Source organism: Watersipora subatra, chromosome 6 (assembly GCF_963576615.1).
Source record: "Watersipora subatra chromosome 6, tzWatSuba1.1, whole genome shotgun sequence".
NCBI classification, from domain to species: domain Eukaryota; kingdom Metazoa; phylum Bryozoa; class Gymnolaemata; order Cheilostomatida; family Watersiporidae; genus Watersipora; species Watersipora subatra.
Genome location: NC_088713.1, coordinates 30903353 through 30925434, shown reverse-complemented (window position 1 = coordinate 30925434; position 22082 = coordinate 30903353). Strand labels below are relative to the sequence as shown.

At 36.7% G+C, this 22082-nt stretch overlaps 1 protein-coding gene across 1 annotated transcript; it reads left to right on the top strand.

Annotated features, from left to right (window-relative positions):
* Positions 1-2844: 2844 nt before the first annotated feature.
* Positions 2845-22012, top strand: LOC137398972 (dual specificity mitogen-activated protein kinase kinase 7-like). The gene is made up of 9 exons (XM_068085136.1): positions 2845-3092; positions 6294-6399; positions 6873-7053; positions 10925-11044; positions 12361-12468; positions 13953-14125; positions 14532-14622; positions 17968-18156; positions 21200-22012. The coding sequence occupies exons 1-9, from the start codon at positions 2924-2926 to the stop codon at positions 21278-21280; spliced, it is 1218 nt and encodes a 405-aa protein (XP_067941237.1). The 5' UTR covers positions 2845-2923; the 3' UTR covers positions 21281-22012.
* Positions 22013-22082: the final 70 nt, after the last annotated feature.

The following is a 22082-nucleotide window of genomic DNA, read 5'->3' as shown; positions in this document are numbered from 1 at the left end:
GATAGTCTTGTGAACCTTGAGAAGTCATCATTAGTAGTGACTATGTGCATCATTGCAGTGGCCAGCGTGGCAAAGCAGCCAAGTTGTGTAGTGGTTAGTGCGGCCTATGGCGCCTTACCGTGCCTCGCGTTGCGCATTCACAACCCGAGTTGTGAACACGCAACACGACTTTTCAAAAGTAAGGTGCAATATATTGGTATTACGGTAGGATAACCGTAAATCTGGTTATATTAACAAAGGTATGTCAATAGGCACCTGTTAGCTAATAGAAATTAAACTATGTATGTGCTGTAAAATTAGAACTAAATGGCGAATTATAGTGTGCCGAGTTGTGTAACTCGAGTTGTACAACTCGAGTTCATCAAAACCCAAGCCGAGTTCTTTCAACAGCAACTTGAGTTCAACAACTCGGCTTGAGAACATCTCATCGTTTCATTTTCTCTAGCTATATGGAATTTTTTGTGCATCATTAAACACCGTTGAAATAATTTCTTTGTTCATTTTCGGTGTTCATTCAGTTTCTTGTCAGAATCTAGAGAGATGATTCTTTTTTCATTTGAAAAAAGAAGTTGCCCAGCTGGCTGCGAATTTTTTTCCCAGACAGGTTTACATACGGCAGTAGAATTTTGGCTCATGATTGGCTTTAGTAATTGAGTTTTAGTAACTAAAACCTACATCAATACATTAGAAATCAATAGTTATAACACGAACTTACAGTGCCCCGCGTTGCGAACACGCAACGCGGGGCACTGTAAGGCGCCATAGCAGCCGCTGCGGCGATCTCTTCAATTCGTATGCTCTAAAAATCTCTGTAGACCTGGTTGTCAATGGGCACTTATCGTAGAATTGTTTTTGCACTTTTATGATTGTTTTTGTGACTTGAATAGCAGTGTAAGTGATTTCTCTTGGGTGGTATTCTGGAGTTCAAGTTCTGTTTTCCGACTGCAGTTTAACAGGTTTGAACAAGAGTCATTGACGACTAAACCAGCTCCACCCATTTGCGCTCCAGCATGGATGAGGAGCGTGATAAGCGAGTCTGTCGGACTAACAACAAAGACTGAAAAAGGGCGGAGGAGCTCTTTTGCGAGCTAACGGCCAACAGCCTCTACTAATATTAACACTAGTCCATACTACTACTACTGGCACTAGTCCATACTACTACTGACACTAGTCCATACTACTACTACCGACACTAGTCCATACTACTACTACTGACACTAGTCCATACTACTACTACTCACACTAGTCCATACTACTACTACTACTCACACTAGTCCATACTACTACTACTACTCACACTAGTCCATACAACTACTACTATTCACACTAGTCCATACTACTACTACTACTCACACTAGTCCATACTACTACTACTACTCACACTAGTCCATACTACTACTACTCACACTAGTCCATACTACTACTACTCACACTAGTCCATACTACTACTACTCACATTAGTCCATACTACTACTACTACTCACACTAGTCCATACTACTACTACTCACACTAGTCCATACTACTACTACTACTCACACCCATACTATTGTAAGTACTAGTTGTGCTATTTTTCTTTCAGATGCTCTTCATTATAATGATCAGACAGCCCCCCAATCCAACTGATGTCCAATGTATTCACATTGCAGCAGCTGTGATGGTTGGACAACGCTCATACTTGATATTTCTAGCGGCATAGCAATTGCCCTAGATTTTCATGTTTGCTTGTTATGTATCGGAGTGCTTGCTTCAATGTTTTGTAGCAGTTGTGATGTTCCGTGATCCCACAATTTATCATTTCTTTTGACTTGATGGCCAACTATCTCTTCAAACCATGAAACTACTACTTACACTAGACTATACTACTGCCACTCACTTAGCGTGATGACCAAATATGACTGGCATACTTGAGTAATGGTCAAACCATTGTGTTGAAATTAAATATTTTAGTTGATGAACTATTGCTTTTCTTGATAATGTTTAAAATATGTAGAATTCAGGTCAACATCAAAGTTCATAAATATATAAATATTTAATCATGAAGTTGTGTGTAAAATACTTATGTCATCATAATTTTTTACCATTTGTACATTTATAAAATATTCTAAATAAACTTGAAACATTGTTGTGGAAGTCAGCGCAGACTAGCCATTTGCAAGTGGGTTCTGCGTACAAGTCGTCTTATACCGAATGAGTAATAGCTCTCATGCACAAATGTAGTTGCTGCAAGCAAGGTGTCTGTTGAATAATGGCTCTTTATTTACACAAGCTCTATAAGCATGAAAAGATAGAACAATTAAATACAATTCGCTACAATCAAGCGTAATCCTGAAATTAGTAACAAATAATAAATACTCAAACAGTTACACTTGTAAATGTGAGAATGTTAAGATATATAAATATATATATATATATATAAATATATATATATACAAAGCTGCACAAAGGAAGGTTAATGTTAACACGCTGTTCTCAATGAAGAATAAAAACGTGATTCTCATTTCTTAGTTTTGTCGTTCGTAGTCTGCATCCCTTGCTCTGTGCTCTTTTTCCTGTCTCACTAGGGTATCTTCTCTTGTTGCACATGTTTACCCCTCCTGCTTAACACTGGAGCACCTTTGCTTATACAGCAAGGGTTGGGTGTTAATCTATGGCCTTTCTGAGCAAGCTGGCTTTTGGGCCAATCCAAAAATAGTTGAACACTTATGATATTTAGAGAAAGCTCAGCTCAGTAAATCCATTACATTACGTATTTGGCGAGAGTTAACTAAATGTTCGCAACTAACAGTGCAAGGCTCTGAGCGGAATTTCAATTTCCGCTTCCTCCACTTGGATGCTCTCCGGTTTTTTATTGTTTGACGCTGTGAATGTCAAAGGTTATATTACCAACCTGAGTTTTAATCGGCCAGTTAATTTGTAACTATTATGGAGGCAAAAGAAAAGTCTGACGATCTTTCAGACAAAATTAGAGATTTGGAATTACGAATTAAACGAAGAAACAACAGCAGTGATGCTGGAGCCAGTCTCAGTACGAATACAGCTCAATCACCTCCTAATTCAGCAGGAATGAAGTCCAACATTAGAAGCGTATCAGGTACGAGTTGTATTTTGCTATTGATTTTGCTATTATCTGATTTTGTATTGTTGTTAAAAAACAAAACTTGTTATTTAATTTAAGATAAACGTTATGCAGCGACTCACAATTCTTTTGATCAGCATTTGCACGCAGCGGTAAGTGTTGAAAAGTTCTTCTATATTTATATATAATCTCTCTTATCGCTTTACTTGACTTTTGAATGCAGCAGGCTTGCGGGACCCCTAGAACCAAAGAAAACATGTTAACCTAGATTGAGATTCATCCTATAGCTCATCAGTTTAAAATTATTGATGCTACATGTGTGCCACAACCGAATTTTTTATTGTTTTACCTTATGTAAAATATAGGGATGTATATTGCTACTTCAATAGCACTGTTATAAGTCACTCTACAGTAGGCCCATATGTATTGCTGGGTACCGTAAATTGTACTGACACGACACATTCTATAGAATTATACATGTATGTACAATGTATGTTTATAATTAATCTGTTGACTATAGGTAAATAGTATAAAATATAAGTAACTATTTTGGTAAATAATTTTGTTCTATAAAACTACGCCTTAAACTGCTGTTGATTAACTGACACTCGCCCGATTTTAGTTCCCTGTTAATGCTTTCTACGCGCACTATATCTTTACTCTTCATTTGTTACAATTTCAATATGCAAGAATGGGGTCTTTAAAATGAGACTAAATAAATGTAGAAGAATAGAGCGTATTTTGGAATGTATGTTTATGACAATGACATACACTGCAATTTCGCCTAATTATCAATACCCTTTAATTATTTTAAACAATTAAATTGAAAAATTTTAAGGGATGACAGCACTGGTCAGCCACCCTTCTTACTTCTGCAGTTTGACTAAGTGTAATGTCTACCTTCTGTTAGACATTAGAACATATAAGCTAAAACTTTTAGTATTTAGTAAAACTATTCGCTATAATATAGCAAGCTTTATCTACTAGAAATTGCTAAATAAAATAAAATAATTTATTGAACAGATTAGTGAAGGACGACTGTACCAGTTAGAGTTGCTACCTCACAATTAGTCCAGCTACTAAATAAACGCAGAGGTCCTAACTTCAAAGGTCCGTAGCATTGTTCCACACATGCAGTCAATTATTTCCATCACACTTGCTAGTTCATGGTAAAGAAGTGTTTATCGATTTATTACACACATCAATACAAGATTGTTTGTCAAAAAACGCTGCTAAATTAAAAAATCGTAACAACCATGTTTTCCCGAAAAAAATCTTGATTTAAATCAGTTGATTTTTTCATGCCAACCCTGGTTAATTTCAACTACAGCAGACGTTCCTATAAAGTTAATTCCAAATAATGTTAAAAATGTACGTTAAGTTTTTGCTTTGTACTACAAAAATGCAAAAATACCATATAATGTAAAGTGTCAAGTCTGGGAATTTTTAAAAATCAATTCAAATATTAGTTTATCTCGCCACACTTGCGGAAGAAAAAACTATGTCCGTGTAGGGTTCTATATGTTATATATATATAACTTTTGCGACATTCTAGTTCGTCGTAATATATCGCCAAATGTGTCAACAAACAGAGAATAGGATAGTTGTGCAATTATTAATAAATACAAGGCGATCGATTGGTGCAGGCGTTACAGCGTCAGTATACTAATCTGAATGTCACTAGTTGGACTATCATCGGAAAATAACTTTTATCTTACCATTGACCCCTGGATACAGATAGATGACAAACAGGTAGAACTGCTTTTTATAGTAAAAATATTTTGTTGTTTTGCCTTATTGTAGGCGGTCAAAATATTTGTTATTAGTTATATTTTGCAGCATAGACTTTGCTGTTTAGAAAAAATAAGCAAATTGTTGTAAAAGAATGTCAAAAATGTGCAGTTCCTATCAACTTATAGAATTTTAGTAATCATGGTCTATAAAACCATAAAAATAGTGAGGTTGATCATAAAAAGGAGAAAAGTTGTCGATGCAACCCGATAATACTGCAGCTACGGTAAAGCCTACAAATTAAATGAGTTATGTGAAGTTTTTACTTTTTGCATGGTCACACGGGTGAGTTTTGAAAGATCTTGGAGCAGATAAGGCAATTTACATGTATTTTACTGTTCTTATAGCATAAATTCCCTATAACGTAAATGTTCTTGGAACGAACGGATTAATTACGTTGCAGGAGCGCCTACCGTATCTGTATCTAGTGTACTGGTATCTAGTGTACCTGTATCTAGTGTACCTGTATCTAGTGTACCTGTATCTAGTGTACCTGTATCTAGTGTACATGTATCTAGTGTACCTGTATCTAGTGTACCTGTATCTAGTGTACCTGTATCTAGTGTACATGTATCTAGTGTACCTGTATCTAGTGTACCTGTATCTAGTGTACCTGTATCTAGTGTACATGTATCTAGTTTCCTTGCATCTAGTGTCCTTGTATCTAGTGTCTTTGTATCTAGTGTACTTGTATCTAGTGTACTTGTATCTAGTGTACATGTATCTAGTGTACCTGTATCTAGTGTACCTGTATCTAGTGTACCTGTATCTAGTGTACCTGTATCTAGTGTACTTGTATCTAGTGTACTTGTATCTAGTGTACTTGTATCTAGTGTACTTGTATCTAGTGTACTTGTATCTAGTGTACTTGTATCTAGTGTACTTGTATCTAGTGTACATGTATCTAGTGTACCTGTATCTAGTGTACCTGTATCTAGTGTACCTGTATCTAGTGTACCTGTATCTAGTGTACCTGTATCTAGTGTACTTGTATCTAGTGTACTTGTATCTAGTGTACTTGTATCTAGTGTACTTGTATCTAGTGTACTTGTATCTAGTGTACTTGTATCTAGTGTGCCTGTGTATTGTAAATTGTGGTTTTTATCACTATCTATCACCTGTATCTATTGCCACTATAACTCACTCAACTACATGTATGTTGTGACAAGAAAACCCGACTACGTGACAAGAAAACCTGCTTTCGTTACTACATTAGTTATTTATTTTTATATATAATTTAGGTTTTGTGGTTTTTACATATTTCTATAATGCTTTTTTACTGCCATATGCAATTGCTTGAAGTATTACTTGTTGGTTTTTGGGCTTTAAAACGAAAAAAACAAAATACTAGAGATTCGGAGGATATTCGGGACATAATCAAAAGTTTTCTCTCACTTGCGTGTGTATATTTTACATCTCTTTTAGGAAATACAAAACCTTCAAGACCTACAATGAACTTCTCAGGTGATTCTCGAGGAAGACGAACACCAGACTCGATACCTCGGGCTACCAACATTACCGTTCCTGACAGGCGAGTATCCATATCGTTACAAGTCATATAATGTGTTATCTCTTTACTCACATTTTAAATTTGAACTGTTTGCTCACATTTTAAATTTGAACTGTTTGCTCACATTTTAAAGTTAGTTTTTAAGTTGTCATCTCTTACCTCACTCGTTTGCAAATACTGTTAATATATAATTTCATGTTTAATATTGAATACTTGCCTTGCTACTCTTTCTCTAAAACTGGGAAAAAAAGTTGCATTAAAACAGTAAAACTGTACTAGCACCGACTGTACTAGCACCGACTGTACTAGCACCGACTGTACTAGCACCGACTGTACTAGCACCGACTGTACTAGCACCGACTGTACTAGCACCGACTGTACTAGCACCGACTGTACTAGCACAGACTGTACTAGCACCGACTGTACTAGCACCGACTGTACTAGCACCGACTGTACTAGCACCGACTGTACTAGCACCCGTCTATCAACTGCAGTGCTGAAATAGAAGCAAAGTATATGGAAATAATGAAGCTTACCGGTGTGCTTGACATTGCTGGAGAGAAGGTCAAGTGCGAGCAGACAGATCTTGAAGACCTTGGTGAGCTAGGCCATGGCACGTGCGGGCAGGTGTTCACAATGAGGCACAAGAGTAGTGGTCAGATCATGGCTGTCAAGGTGACTGTTTATCTTACAGTTCTAGGGGTGGATGGGGCTATCTTACAGTTCTAAGGTTGGAGTACCATGAAATTGAAACCATGTACTTTCGTGAACTCCAGATGCTTACTTGGCCGGTGTACATGTAACTCTTATACTAAAATAGAAGGTGTTGATAGAGATACTCAGGTATAAGGTGTTGATAGAGATACTCAAGTATAAGGTGTTCATAGAGATACTCAAGTATAAGGTGTTCATAGAGATACTCAGGTAGAAGGTGTTCATAGAGATACTCAGGTAGAAGGTGTTCATAGAGATACTCAGGTAGAAGGTGTTCATAGAAATACTCAGGTAGAAGGTGTTCATAGAGATACTCAGGTAGAAGGTATTCATAGAGATACTCAGGTAGAAGGTGTTGATAGAGATACTCAGGTATAAGGTGTTCATAGAAATACTCAGGTAGGTGTTCATAGAAATACTCAGGTAGAAGGTGTTCATAGAAATACTCAGGTAGAAGGTGTTCATAGAAATACTCAGGTAGAAGGTGTTGATGGAGATACCCAAGTAGAAGGTGTTGATGGAGATACCCAAGTAGAAGGTGTTGATAGAGATACCCAAGTAGAAGGTGTTGATAGAGATACCCAAGTAGAAGGTGTTGATAGAGATACCCAAGTAGAAGGTGTTGATAGAGATACCCAAGTAGAAGGTGTTGATAGAGATACCCAAGTAGAAGGTGTTGATAGAGATACCCAAGTAGAAGGTGTTGATAGAGATACCCAAGTAGAAGCTGTTGATAGAGATACCCAAGTAGAAGGTGTTGATAGAGATACGCAAGTAGGTGTTGATAGAGATACCCAGGTAGAAGGTGTTGATAGAGATACCCAAGTAGAAGGTGTTGATAGAGATACCCAAGTAGAAGCTGTTGATAGAGATACCCAAGTAGAAGCTGTTGATAGAGATACCCAAGTAGAATGTGTTGATAGAGATACCCAAGTAGAAGGTGTTGATAGAGATACCCAAGTAGAATGTGTTGATAGAGATACCCAAGTAGAAGGTGTTGATAGAGATACCCAAGTAGAAGGTGTTGATAGAGATACCCAAGTAGAATGTGTTGATAGAGATACCCAAGTAGAATGTGTTCATAGAGATACCCAGGTAGAGTGTGTTCATAGAAATACTCAGGTAGAATGTGTTCATAGAGATATTCAGGTAGAATGTGTTCATAGAGATACTCGGGTATAAGGATGAAATAAAGCTAAAGGACACCCCTAAACTTTCAAATTCATGCGGAGAGCGTATGAACTTTCATTTTGACCAAAATTTAAAGTTATAGCTTCACAATATGGTGATTAATTATTTGGTGACAGTTTTGAAATTTACTAGCATTTAGAGAGATATTTCCAATTGTATAAATTGTTTAATCGTGAAATGGTGATTTATTTCAACCCTGACCCTGCATTACATGTCTAATTATCTCACACACTAATAGTTTCTTATTAAATATACATATAAATATTAACAACAACGTACAATTTTTTTTACATAATATCGTGATATATCATCAATTGTTTATAAGTGGGCTATACGCGATGTATCGCGATTCGATGTTCCAAATTTGCTATATCGAATCGTGGGGTGATAGTTGGAAATCGTGTAGCTCTGCTTAAAGGGAGCCGGCTACACTCTACTGTTTTAGTATATGTCGGTAAAACATGATTTAATGTAGATAATAATGATTACTCGAGGCTGGTACGCTCTATTTCTGCTTATGTGCATAAATTCCAGATAAGCCCTAGTATTGATAGTGCAACTTTGTGTAATGGGGGAGGTAACTCTAACTGACAAAGTTGTCTTGATCAGACACTTGCACTGTACCGTGCATTGTATACTTGTACTAGTTGTACAACCCGACATTGGCCGGGTAATAAAAAAGGTCTTTGGACAGAAAACTGATTTGTATTTAACATACGTTGTATAACAACATTTGCCATTCTAACTTTCAAACTATATATCATGAGAAAAGTGTTTTGTGTAATTGAAATGAATTAAGACAGAAAATAAAAACAATTGTAAAGGTTTTCAAACTTTGTCGAACAACTTTCAAACTCCATAACATGAGGAAAATGTTTCGTGCAGGTCAAATAAATTCAAAAAGTAAAACAACTATACTAGGTCCGACTGTATCAGGGCTGATTATACTAGGGCTGACTGTACTAGGGCTGAATGTACTAGGGCTGAATGTACTAGGGCCGAATGTACTAGGGCCGACTGTACTAGGGCCGACTGTACTAGGGCCGAATGTACTAGGGCCGATCGTACTAGGGCCGATCGTACTAGGGCCGATCGTACTAGGGCCGATCGTACTAGGGCCGATCGTACTAGGGCCGATCGTACTAGGGCCGATCGTACTAGGGCCGATCGTACTAGGGCCGATCGTACTAGGGCCGATCGTACTAGGGCCGATCGTACTAGGGCCGATCGTACTAGGGCCGATCGTACTAAGGCGTTTTGTCATGTAGTGTCTGCACTCGGAAGGTTTGCGATGCACATTTAATGAAATGAGGAGATGTGATTGATCTATTGATCTATAGCATTGCTCTGAAAGTTATTCTGCCACCGTAATTTTAAGCCATGTTTTATATATGTAGGCTAATCCCAAGTAGATAGATCGCGTTAGACAGAGTGCTACCACTAGTCTGAGACTGTTATTGATTATTGCTATAGTGTTGCTTTTAGGGTTTTAATGAAAAAAAGCAAAAACATAAGTAACAAAGTAACAAAATTTGGCATTCTAACTTTCAAACTTATCATAAGGAATTTGTTTTGTGCAGGTCAAAATAAATTCATAAAAGTAAAACGGCTATTAAAGGGTTTAGACCAAAAGTGAAATAATTAGCAAGTAATAGCTAAATTAAGTCGGTTTTGCTATGATTACAATAAGAAATTATTTGGTAATGATACAATTAGTACGAACTGAGAAAAGAAAATAAAAATTCTGAATATGTTGAATTAATAATAACAATTCTTGCATAGAAATGTGTGTGTAAAAAAGTTACTGTTCCACCAGCAACTATCCACCAAAACTCTGAATATGAGGATGCCGGCACGACGACATGTGAAAATGGGATATTGTAGTGTCTTTGCCTGACCGAAAGGTGAGAGAATCTAGAGGCCTTCTTACTCGAGATAACACAATTTTCCGCTTAAAAAGTATTGACCTTTACCGCGATTTAGCAATTGAACCTTACTAAAAGCTCACAAAAAGTTAGAGGTTCGCAAAAACGCAAAAAAAGGCATCGTGATTCATAGAATTAAAAGAATTGAATCTCCAAATTTTAATTTCGAGAGAATCTAATGTTGATATCGTTTTGCCGAAAACAAGTTAGCCCTAATACGGGGAGGACGAAAAAGCATCGTGTTTCATAGAGCTAAAAGAGTTCACAGAGTTTAAATTAATACGCCATTTTGGTGGGAAAACGGAAAATGATGTATATTATTATGTAGTAAGAACGAGCAATTGTATGAGCTTCTGCGGTCTCGTGGTTAAAGCGTTGGGTTATCAACCTGCGTTAACAATATTCATGAGTTCAAGTCCAGCAATATGTGGAATTTCAATTCCCAAATTTTAATAAAAAAGTGTTATACTTATTATAACTAGACAAACAAAAAACAGATGACAGACGATAAACTTTGAGAAATATATATATCGATTCACAGATACTGTCCATAGCATATCAACACTGTAAACGCTCAGAGAATTGTGTTGGACCACCTGTGCTCACAGACAATGGCCATAACATGTCACAATTATGAGCGATCAGACACTTGTTGGTTCAAATGGGCGATCAGACACTAGTCATAGCATGTCACAATTATGAGATTGTCTTTTCAGCAAATGCGCCGTTCGGGCAACCGAGAAGAGAACAAGAGAATAATCATGGACCTAGAGACAGTATTGAAGAGCCACAGCTGTCCATACATAGTTCATTGTTTTGGTGTATTTATAACAGAAGTAAGTGACTGTTTGTTCAATCCTTGGTAATATAACATGGGATCCTATGTTACTTTCTAACTCGTTATATGGGTACTCCTCGTGTAGTTGCTAAATCTGCTATACCATCACAGGCTTTTCTCTCCCATAGTTCATTGTTTGCTATTGCAAATGTTTACAGTAATCTCTCGCTACTCCACAGCTCACCATTCATGGTTTTAGTACTTTGCAGTTGAACAACACGCGTTAAAAAATTAAAAAAATTGAGTTGTAAAACTTAAAATACATAAGTATACTACATAAAATACAAACACATCACCTCCTTCTCACAACGAACCCGTTTGATCAAAAGTATGAATATTCTGACCGGATGGAGTTCGAATTACGCCCGTACTACTTAAGTACGCATTCTCTGGTTTAATATACTGGAACTAAAGTTTAAATATAAGCTGAAAGTCAATCAAGATAACTTCAATTTACTTATTATATAGGAAATAAATACAATATGTATAGAAAGCCGTTTAGGTGTTCTGGTGTTACAATCTGGCTCAAGATAACTTCAATTTACTTATTATATAGGTAATAAATACAGTATGTTTAGAAAGCCGTTTAGGTGTTCTGGTGTTACAATCTGGCTCATGCATATACTTTAAAAAATTAGTTTCTATTTCACGGATTTTTACTTATCCCGATTAACTGCGAAAATCCTGCATCCTGCGATCCCTTCCATTTTGCGGTGTTTCCTACTGCAAATAATCTACCACAGCTAGACAGTACCCGTGTCTGTCTGTCACTGCTACACAATATACTATTGTTACTATACTATTGTCTGCTACTGTTGGACAATCTGTTATATTGCTAGACTAATGTCTGTCAATGCTAGACAAGTGTCTGTCACTGTTAGACAAGTGTCTGTCACTGCTAGACAAGTGTCTGTCACCGCTAGACAAGTGTCTGTCACCGCTAGACAAGTGTCTGTCACCGCTAGACAAGTGTCTGTCAATAGTGTATACTATTGCTAGATAAGTGTCTGTCAATAGTGTATACTATTGCTAGACAAGTGTGTCAATAGTGTATACTATTGCTAGACAAGTGTGTCAATAGTGTATACTATTGCTAGACAAGTGTCTGTCAATAGTGTATACTATTGCTAGACAAGTGTCTGTCAATAGTTTATACTATTGCTAGACAAGTGTCTGTCAATAGTTTATACTATTGCTAGACAAGTGTCTGTCAATAATGTATACTATTGCTAGACAAGTGTCTGTCACTAATTGTGAGTTGTCTGTCTCTGCTAGTCGTCTGCTTGGATAGTCATGCGCTCTGTCACATTTTAGAGTGAAGTCTGGATATGCATGGAGTTAATGGCGACTTGCCTTGACAAGCTACTGAAGAAAACAAAGTCATGCATCCCTGAGAATATCATAGGGAAGATTACAGTTGCTGTGAGTACAATACTACGATCAATACGGTAATAAACGTTGCTCGGGTAATAAAAAAATCTTTGGTTAAAAAGTTTATTCGTATTTAACATATAACATTTCCCATTCTAACTTTCAAGCTACATATCATTAGAAAAATGTTTTGTATAGTTGAAATAAATTAGGAGAAAAAATAAAAACAACTGCAAACGTTTCAAACTTTGTCAAAAAAATTTTAAACTCATATTTCCTCATATCATGAGGAAAATGTTTCATGCAGTTCAAATAGATAAAAAATAAAATTGAACAACTATGGAAGGGTTTAAGTTTAAATATGAAATAATTAGCAAGTAATTGCTAAAATAAGTCTGTTTTGCTATGATTACATTAAAAGATGATTTGGTAATGATACAATTATTATGAGCTGAGAAAACAAAATAAAAATCCTGAATATGTAGAATTAATAATAACAATTCTTGCATAGAAGTGTGTGTATATTACAAAGGTTACTGTGCCACCAGAAGCTATCCATCAAAACTTTGACTACGGAGACACTCCTACTCTACGGCGACTCTTCCCGATTCTACGACGACTCTTCTCACAGAGACGGTGTAATTGTTCGCGTGAGAAGAGTTGGCCTTGACTCCAGATATAGTAATTGAATCTTACAAAAAATATTTCTTAACAAGGGCATCGTAAAATAAAAAAGGCCGCATCAGTAAAATAATCGGTGTGCGCTATAACTATATATCTATAGCTGGAATAACAGACATTTCGAGAAATATATATATATAGACTAGCTGTGCTACCCGGCGTTGCTCGGGTATTAAAACTACCGCTGCCACTTGCTATTAGCCTGGCAGATTGCCAATGGAAATTTTAGTAAGCTAATTAATGACAATCATTTACTTACACAATCGCCCTGCACGGTATGCAAAGCCGTTGGGTATGTGCTCCCATATAGCAGCTTATATCGGCGAGTGAATAACTCCCTACACAATCACCCTGCACGGTATGCAAAGCCGTTGGGTATGTGCTCTCATATAGCAGCTTATATCGGCGAGTGAATAACGCAATCCCTGTGGCCTACTGGGTAGGTCGTCGGACTGGCGAACGGGAGGGTCAGGGATCTTCTTCGGTGCGAATTCTTTATTCCAAGATTTTAAGATCTATAGCTGGAATTCAGACATGCAACGACGACATACTAACTTTGAGAAATATATATATACATACAGCTGATATATGAACGCTTAAACAGCTGATATATGAACGCTTATACAGCTGATATATGAACGCTTATACAGCTGATATATGTACATGTATACAGTTGAAATATGTACATGTATACAGCTGATATATGTACATGTATTTGTTGCTTATATGCACATACACTCCAGATATGTACGTATTTATGACAATGTCAAACTAAAATAAAACATGTATGTTGTTATCTAAAATCTTTATCCCGTTTCTTCAAACACCTTTCTCTATCACGTCCAGTTTCACAGGTCCTCAATGCTCTCGACTATTTGAAAGATGAACACGGAGTCATTCATAGAGATATAAAACCTTCCAACATTCTTCTCGATTCTGATGGTTCAGTTAAACTCTGTGACTTTGGCATAAGTGGTCGTCTGGTGGACTCCAAGGCTAATACCAGGACTGGCACAGCTTGTGCAGGGTAATTCTACGAATAGCCATACTTGAGTTGCTCGTTGTGGATGTTGGTTATACGTGTTGGTTATACGTGTTGGTTGTACGTGTTGGTTGTACGTGTTGGTTGTACGTGTTGGTTGTACGTGTTGGTTGTACGTGTTGGTTGTACGTGTTGGTTGTACGTGTTGGTTGTACGTGTTGGTTGTACGTTTTGGTTGTACGTGTTGGTTGTACGTGTTGGTTGTACGTGTTGGTTGTACGTGTTGGTTGTACGTGTTGGTTATACGTGTTGGTTATACGTGTTGGTTATACGTGTTGGTTATACGTGTTGGTTATACGTGTTAGTTGTATAAGAGATTGAGACATCAGGGTATATTTGAGGATGCTGTAGGACACCTAGATATAGCGGTCACGTGTGTTTGATACTTTAGATACATGGCCCCTGAGAGAATACAACCACCAAACCCTTCCAAGCCCGACTATGATATCAGAGCAGATGTATGGAGCCTAGGCGTTACCCTGGTTGGTAGTCTAATACAGTCATACTACTACATACGAGATAATTGAAGTACGAGCTGACTTTCTAGCAAGTTTCTTCCTTGAGATGCGAGTAATCTTTGAGATACGAACATACGAGCCAATTGTTCGATGGCCACTATATGGCCAAGTAAACGAGAGGCGGCTTTTGCTAACAGCATCGCACAGTCCTCAATCAGTTTAATTAAAATTTTTAAAGGGTTTACTAAAAGCTTTAGTGATGGCAAACTATAGTTTGGCAGACATAATATTTCCTTTCAGAGCTATTTGCAAAGTTGGAGGTGCGATCCTGTTGAACAGATGCTCAGGGGTCAGACAACTACCCTTTCTCGTCGAATTACATAGGTTGAAAAAGGTTTTAATGAGGTCAGCTAGAATTATAGTGAAAATAAAATCAGAAACTGATAAGTGATAAATTTTAGTGATAACAAGTTGAAATTCAGTAAAATAGGTAAAAATAAAGACTGAAACTTAGCTTCCAAGTTGTGTGTTCAGTAAGCTTAACTTATTTAAGATGAATTCAAAGTTTGTTATGCGTACGTCCGTCTTGAAGGTAAACTCTCTCGGGTGCATACCCCGCATAGCACATTGTAACGTTACTGTAGGTAACTATAGTTACTAAGGTTAACATACTATTTTGTTACTAATTTTTAATATGTACAGTACTTGTATAAAATTTTGATGCTTTATACCAGGGGATGTTTGCATTATACAATTACTATGGTTTCTATATTCCTTCATACAATTTTTTCACCATACGATTTCAGCCCTGCAACGGATTAAAATCGTATCCCGAGGGAGCACTGCAATGTTACCTTTTATTGCAGATTTGAACAACTAAATTGGTATTTGTTACTTTTTAGCATATGTACTGAATTACAACAGTTGAAACACAATTTGGGGTAGTAATATCCTGTTTTATGTGGTCTCTTTATTGTATGTTATATAGGAAACAGTGCCTTGAGACTGAGTTCATTGACATACGGGCAGTGACTCAGTCCCAGAACGCATTGAGCTCATATAGAAAGGTATGACTGTATCAAATCATCTCTCAATATTTTTAAGGTTGACTTGCAACAAAATTTCACATTACAGTTATTTGGTATCAAAAGATTCATCATGTCTTAGTCTGTTTTGTTGTAGGTGCAAATTATGTGGAAATGTGATTACAAGCTCTTAAAAGCTATAGAACGAATAGGTAATCGCAGCCATCATGAAAACGCCGTAGTTTGAAATCCCTTTATTTCGATGACATACTCAACTCGCCGTGGTTATAGTTTTGCCATGTACTGTTATCATGTGAAATAAAATGCCAATAAAAGGCTCAATATAAAACGTCTCATAGCACTAATTTATGACAAACACTTTGGGTTTTACCTGAAAGCCCCCGTATCAAATATAGATGCTCGCTACTTTACAGTTTCGTTTCAGCTTGATCATGTGACTCATACTTCCTGCCAAATAGCGCGAACAATTTCTACAACATTTTTTCAACTATCACAAGTGACCAACCGGCTCCTCATGTTTATCAAAGGATGATATGCACTCCTTCAAGCTAAGGTTAAAAAATTAAATTAATTTTAGGCTAGGTTTTGAGATATCAGTGCTCAGAGTGACAGCATTACAATAATAATAATAATGACGATAAAACAGACGCGTAAGAACAATAGACATGGTTTTATTGAATGCGTGAAGTATAGTTGTGAAAATATTTCGACGAATCAGGATACATAAAAGTATAAACAGAAGCCCATCGTGTTCAGCTGTGTCCCATTTGAGCCGTTTTGAAGAGAGATTCCAGCCTACAGGCGTTTTCGTGATAGCGGCTTTTCGTTTTTGAGCTTTTAAGAGCTTGTAATCAAATTTCTACATATTTTGCACCTACAACACAGAAGAGTAAGACATGGTGAATATTTTGATACCAAATAACTGTAATGTGAATTTTATTGCAAGTCAACCTTTAAGATGATGGAAAAAGAAAGCAAAAGTAAAAATTTTGTATGTTTTGCTCCTAAAACATCAAAAACACTAAAAGTTAACATACAATAACAAAACTTGCGGAAATTGACGTGAGAACATCACGTGACGAGAATGTGAGATGTGAGAACATCACGAGAACATCACGTGACAAGACAATAACCAAACTGTCATAACTACGTCAGAGAAATAAACAGATTCTAATCTAAGGCGGCTTTTCGTTTTTGAGCTTTTAAGAGCTTGTAATCGCATTTCCACATATTTTGCACCTACAACACAACAGAGTAAGACATGGTGAACCTTTTGATACTAAATAGCTGTCATGTGAATTTTGTTTCAAGTCAACCTTTGAGCTGTTAGTGACAAGTAAACCTCCTCTCAACACTAAATCTATACAGTGTACATACCTCAGATACATTTGTAGTTTATATAGTATATCCATCATTGTGTATATCATGATATCACAGTTTAAGGAGAGACAGTTTTTCAGTACAGTGGACCCTCGCCATGTGACATTATTTTGTCCCGGTGTTAGCATTGTAAGTCGGAAATGTCGTATAGACGGGTACGGAAACCCATAGTATTTATCTATTGCAAACACCTCCCGGTAAAACAAATAATCTTTTGTATACGTACTATACATATTAAAAATTAGTTACCAAATAGTATATTAACCATAGGAACTATAGTTATCTCGAGTAACTCTGGTATATTTAGCCGTTATGGTCTGCAATGAAATTTTTATTGCTATAAAATAATTTTCTTCCTTCAACATCGTTAACATCCTTTATCAAATGCACAGTACAGTAGACCCCTCGTCGTTATCAAATGCACAGTACAGTAGACCCCTCGCCGTTATCAACTGCACAGTACAGTAGACCCCTCGCCGTTATCAACTGCACAGTACAGTAGACCCCTCGCCGTTATCAAATGCACAGTACAGTAGACCCCTCGCCGTTATCAACTGCACAGTACAGTAGACCCCTCGCCGTTATCAAATGCACAGTACAGTAGACCCCTCGCCGTTATCAACTGCACAGTACAGTAGACCCCTCGCCGTTATCAACTGCACAGTACAGTAGACCCCTCGCCGTTATCAAGTGCACAGTACAGTAGACCCCTCGCCGTTATCAAATGCACAGTACAGTAGACCCCTCGCCGTTATCAAGTGCATTTGTTGTGAAGCAAGCGATCAGCTGTAACAGCCAGAGAAAGCTGATTAAGGCAAAGCACGGCAAAGGCACTGATTTCTACTAGAATCACAAACCTCTACACGTAGAGGACCCTAAAGTATCGCAAGGCATTTTAAACTGAACCAGGCACTGCGCGTCGAATTCTTTCTTCTTATTACAGGTTGAGCTAGCCACTGCCGAATTCCCTTATAAAAGCTGCAAAACAGACTTTGAGGTCTTGTCTTGTGTTCTGACTTCTCCTTCGCCAAGTCTCCCGACTGACCAGGATTTTAGCATAGACTTTATAGACTTTGTTGACCAGTGCTTAACCAAGGACCACAAAGACAGACCCAAGTACAAGAAACTGTTGGTAGGTGAATGCTGTTGTACCCGCCTTTCCTGCACCTCTTAGTATAGGCTTCATAGTAGTGCTGCACGATATCGTTGCATGTACATTCGATTACTTGGTCTCAAAATATATCGAAAAATATCGAACATTGGAGGCTTTAACATGATCGATATGAAAAGATATTGGTTAATATCGGTTGAAAAACAGGAGTTGTCACATCTTTACAATAAAGAAAATAGGCAACTCCATTTTTGCAAAATAAAATCAGCCGATATTTCGATAAAATATCGGCTTCGATATCCATATCGACTTGAAAACTGGCCAAATATAAAATCGTCCACTGAAATATATCGTCGTATCGAATTGTATCGTGTTATCGTGCAGCACTACTTAATAGTTAACTGTTAACTCTCAAGTGGGCAGTCCAACTTGTTGTCAAAGATGGCTCTTTGACCTACATGTCTTAGACTGTCAAATCTTGTCACGGAGTAAACTTTTATGATTTGCCAGGTTGTTAATGCTACTTGACATAGATGTCTATTGATAAGTTGAATAGTGGATCTTGATTTGGTTAGGCGTTAGTAATGCGGTTAGGATGGTTAGACCATAATAATATGGTAAATCATGTCTTAGCATTTTCAGATATTCCACAACATTCAGTTGCACTCTCTCTCTCTCTCCCCCTCCCTCTCCCCCTCTCTCTCCCCCTCTCTCTCCCCCTCCCTCTCTCTCTCTCTCCCCCTCTCATAACTCCTTGTGATGGAAACATTTCCTCTGTAGTGCAAAATTATAAAGATAAAATGATGACAAGGTTTCATTGCTCACTAGGATGGACACGGCATGAGAGGTCACAAAAACATATGCCCCATTATTTTGTTCTTACAGCCAACAAGCAACCTGCATTTTAGGGGCTTAGATAGGGACTTTTAGGGATTTAGATTCAATTTTTTATGGAATAGAAAAATATAGTAAAGCTTGCTATTTTATATATAAAGACCTCAACGGAAGAACGATCAATGTCACAATTGTTCAAAGTTGAGATATAGCTATTTTAAAGTTTACAAACTTTTTTTAGAAAGAATTACTACTTATATCATAGAAACCTTTTAGCTATTGGTTAATAAGGATGTTACCTGAGATTGTGATCAACAAAGAAGCGGTAGACATATTTTGGAGTGGCACAACATGGCCTGAGTTAACACCACTACACGGACATTGATCGACTTACTTTGGAAATCATTGACAACTCTCTACGCATTATGTTTTATTAAGTGATAATGTTACAATGGTATAGTATTCTTATTTTAAACGCTATATTGCAGTAAAATAAGGGGTTTTTACCATCCAAATTTCAACCAAACAAAAATGAACAGGTCACAATATTACAACAACAACTTTTTTACTGTGTTCTAGAAAAACTGCAATATTTTGTTTTGCATTACACTACACGTTTTTGCAAACACTTCTTTTTTGCTTCTTGGTACTATTCAGATATTTTCATTACTCCCACTGCCTCTGTAAATTGTATATTGTATTAATTTTTTCACTGTCATTCATGTTAAAATTTAGCTATCGTCCTACTGCCAGCCATTTTGCCGAAAATTGTGGATTTTGCTTCATGATATGTATACAAATTTTTTTCAACTCGAATCTCTATCTACAACATTTTTATTATATATTTTATTTTTGCGCACTTGTTAACAAATAGTGCTATAAAAAATTCAATGTATCTACACTTTGTGCATTGTTAAAGATATGAAAAGCTACGATTGCCACGAGGCTAAGCGATACTCAACAATGTTCTTTGTTCCTACACAACTATTAATTTCACCACTATTGAAGTCAGTGCTGCTACTTGAATCGTCTGTGTAATCACGAAAATCTGAATCTGAATTAGCAATAATGTCATCAACATACGTAATTATCTGTTTTCTAACACAGGCAGCACTTACTAAACATTACACAAAAATGTTCGTTTTCAGGTTGGAAATTCTCAAACAAAAATTTGAAATTGCTTCATTATTTTAGGGTAATTTTATAGAGAAAGCTGACATAATCAGTATAAGTAATTCTCTGTTTTCTAACTTAGAGGTACTTACGAAAGCCATAATAACACTATGTACATGTAGTTCGAACGCCCGAAAGAAAAAACGATCGCTATAAGTTGGAAATTCCCAAACATGTATGCGTTACTATTGGCTGAAAGTAATCACATGACTGGAAAATGATTGTTGTTGCTGGGTAGCCGTTGGACATTGATCGTTCTTGCAAAGAGCGAGTTTATTTTAAGCAGGAATATCTCTGGACCTTGATAATTTTTGCTGAAACTTTGTCACAGAGACTAAACTTTGTCGCCAGAACTATTAAGCAAAGATAAATCTAGAATTTTCAAGAAAATGTGACATTGATCGTTCTTCCGTTGAGGTCTTCATATCTAGAAAGGAAGTTCTTGGCTGAATACGATGCAGTTTTTAGTTTGAAGATATATCCGTTGCTTCTGAAGTTAGTTATTAAAGATTATATATGGCCATGTCAACTTTTAAGTTTTTGAAAATTAACTCTTTAAAGGGTTAAAAGAGAGAACTAGGGTAGATAAGACAGCATGAGATAGTATACAAGTATACAAGCTGTGAGGATGTGTTCAGTTCTTTTTGCACACATACAAGTCATGACAGTTTCAGGTTGAGTTGATGTAAGGAGATCTTAAGTCGTATTTTTATAATCAAATTTCATCTTTTCATTCCAAAAAGTATATATTAAAGGGACAAAGCCTTAACATTTGCTACACTTTGTATTTGATAACTTTGTATTGTATTGAACTAGAGATTTGTTCGATTTTTGGAGTTGTATACTTTTACGTACGTAGATAGTGGGGTGAATATGTCATATAGGTCAAATATGAAGTTGTACATTTAAAGTGTATTATAAGTCATTGTTCTGAGCTTTTTTATAGCACTTAACAGCAATTAGGTGAAGCATCATTGAATGATATGTCTTTTGTGATAAGTTATGTTTGTATAGAACTTGAATTGTGAACTATAATACAAACATGTTTTTGTTCCAGGAACACCCATTCGTACGGCACTATCATACTGCAGAAGTCGATATGTCGGCTTGGTACAAGAGCACCTTGGCAACCTGCTGACACCTGCCATGGTGCTTTTCAGCTTTGCGTGTTGCTCACATTTTTAGCATTTGTCTCCCATGTTTTGTCTCAACTCATTACCTTCTTTTGATATGTCTACGCACAAATGAAGAATTGTATTTTTAACAAATAATTGCATGGTCCTAATTATATATAACAAAGAAAGTTGTACGTACTTAAACCAGATAATTAGGAACTAGGCAGCTGCTTAAAAGATAGACTATATTATTGTGTGAGATACAACATTCCAGTTGTCTTCTCGTCAATTCCTTTCTTGCAAAAAAAGGCATTATGTACCTTCGACGTCCGTGATCAGTAGCTTAATTTTCTAAGAGTTGTCTTCTTTTGTTCATACAATCTTTCCCTAATTTCACTTGATTTATTGCCCAATCATGAAGCCACTGCATCACATCAGTTCCTTCGATCACCCTTTATAAAATATCTGCTCTTCAGCTATTTAGAGTTATCTCTTGATGAAGTTTGTGGAATGAAAGGAAGACAACTTCAAAATAGTTTTTAAGCGAGTGAGCTCACTCTTTTACTGAGCCCAAGAATGTCCTTGGAGACAGGATATGCCCTTGCCATTTTTTAATCACTTTTTTGACATGAATTAGCCAAGATAGGCGACAACAATCATGTCTAACAAGGGGAGATAGTTTTGAACCAGTATTTGCATGTTATTTGTTTTGCCATTTTATAAACATTGTTATAATAAATTGTATTTTTAGAGATTCCACTAGTATTATAGATATTAGATTATACTTGTGGTTTATTCACATATGAATGATTTTCAACAAAGGAC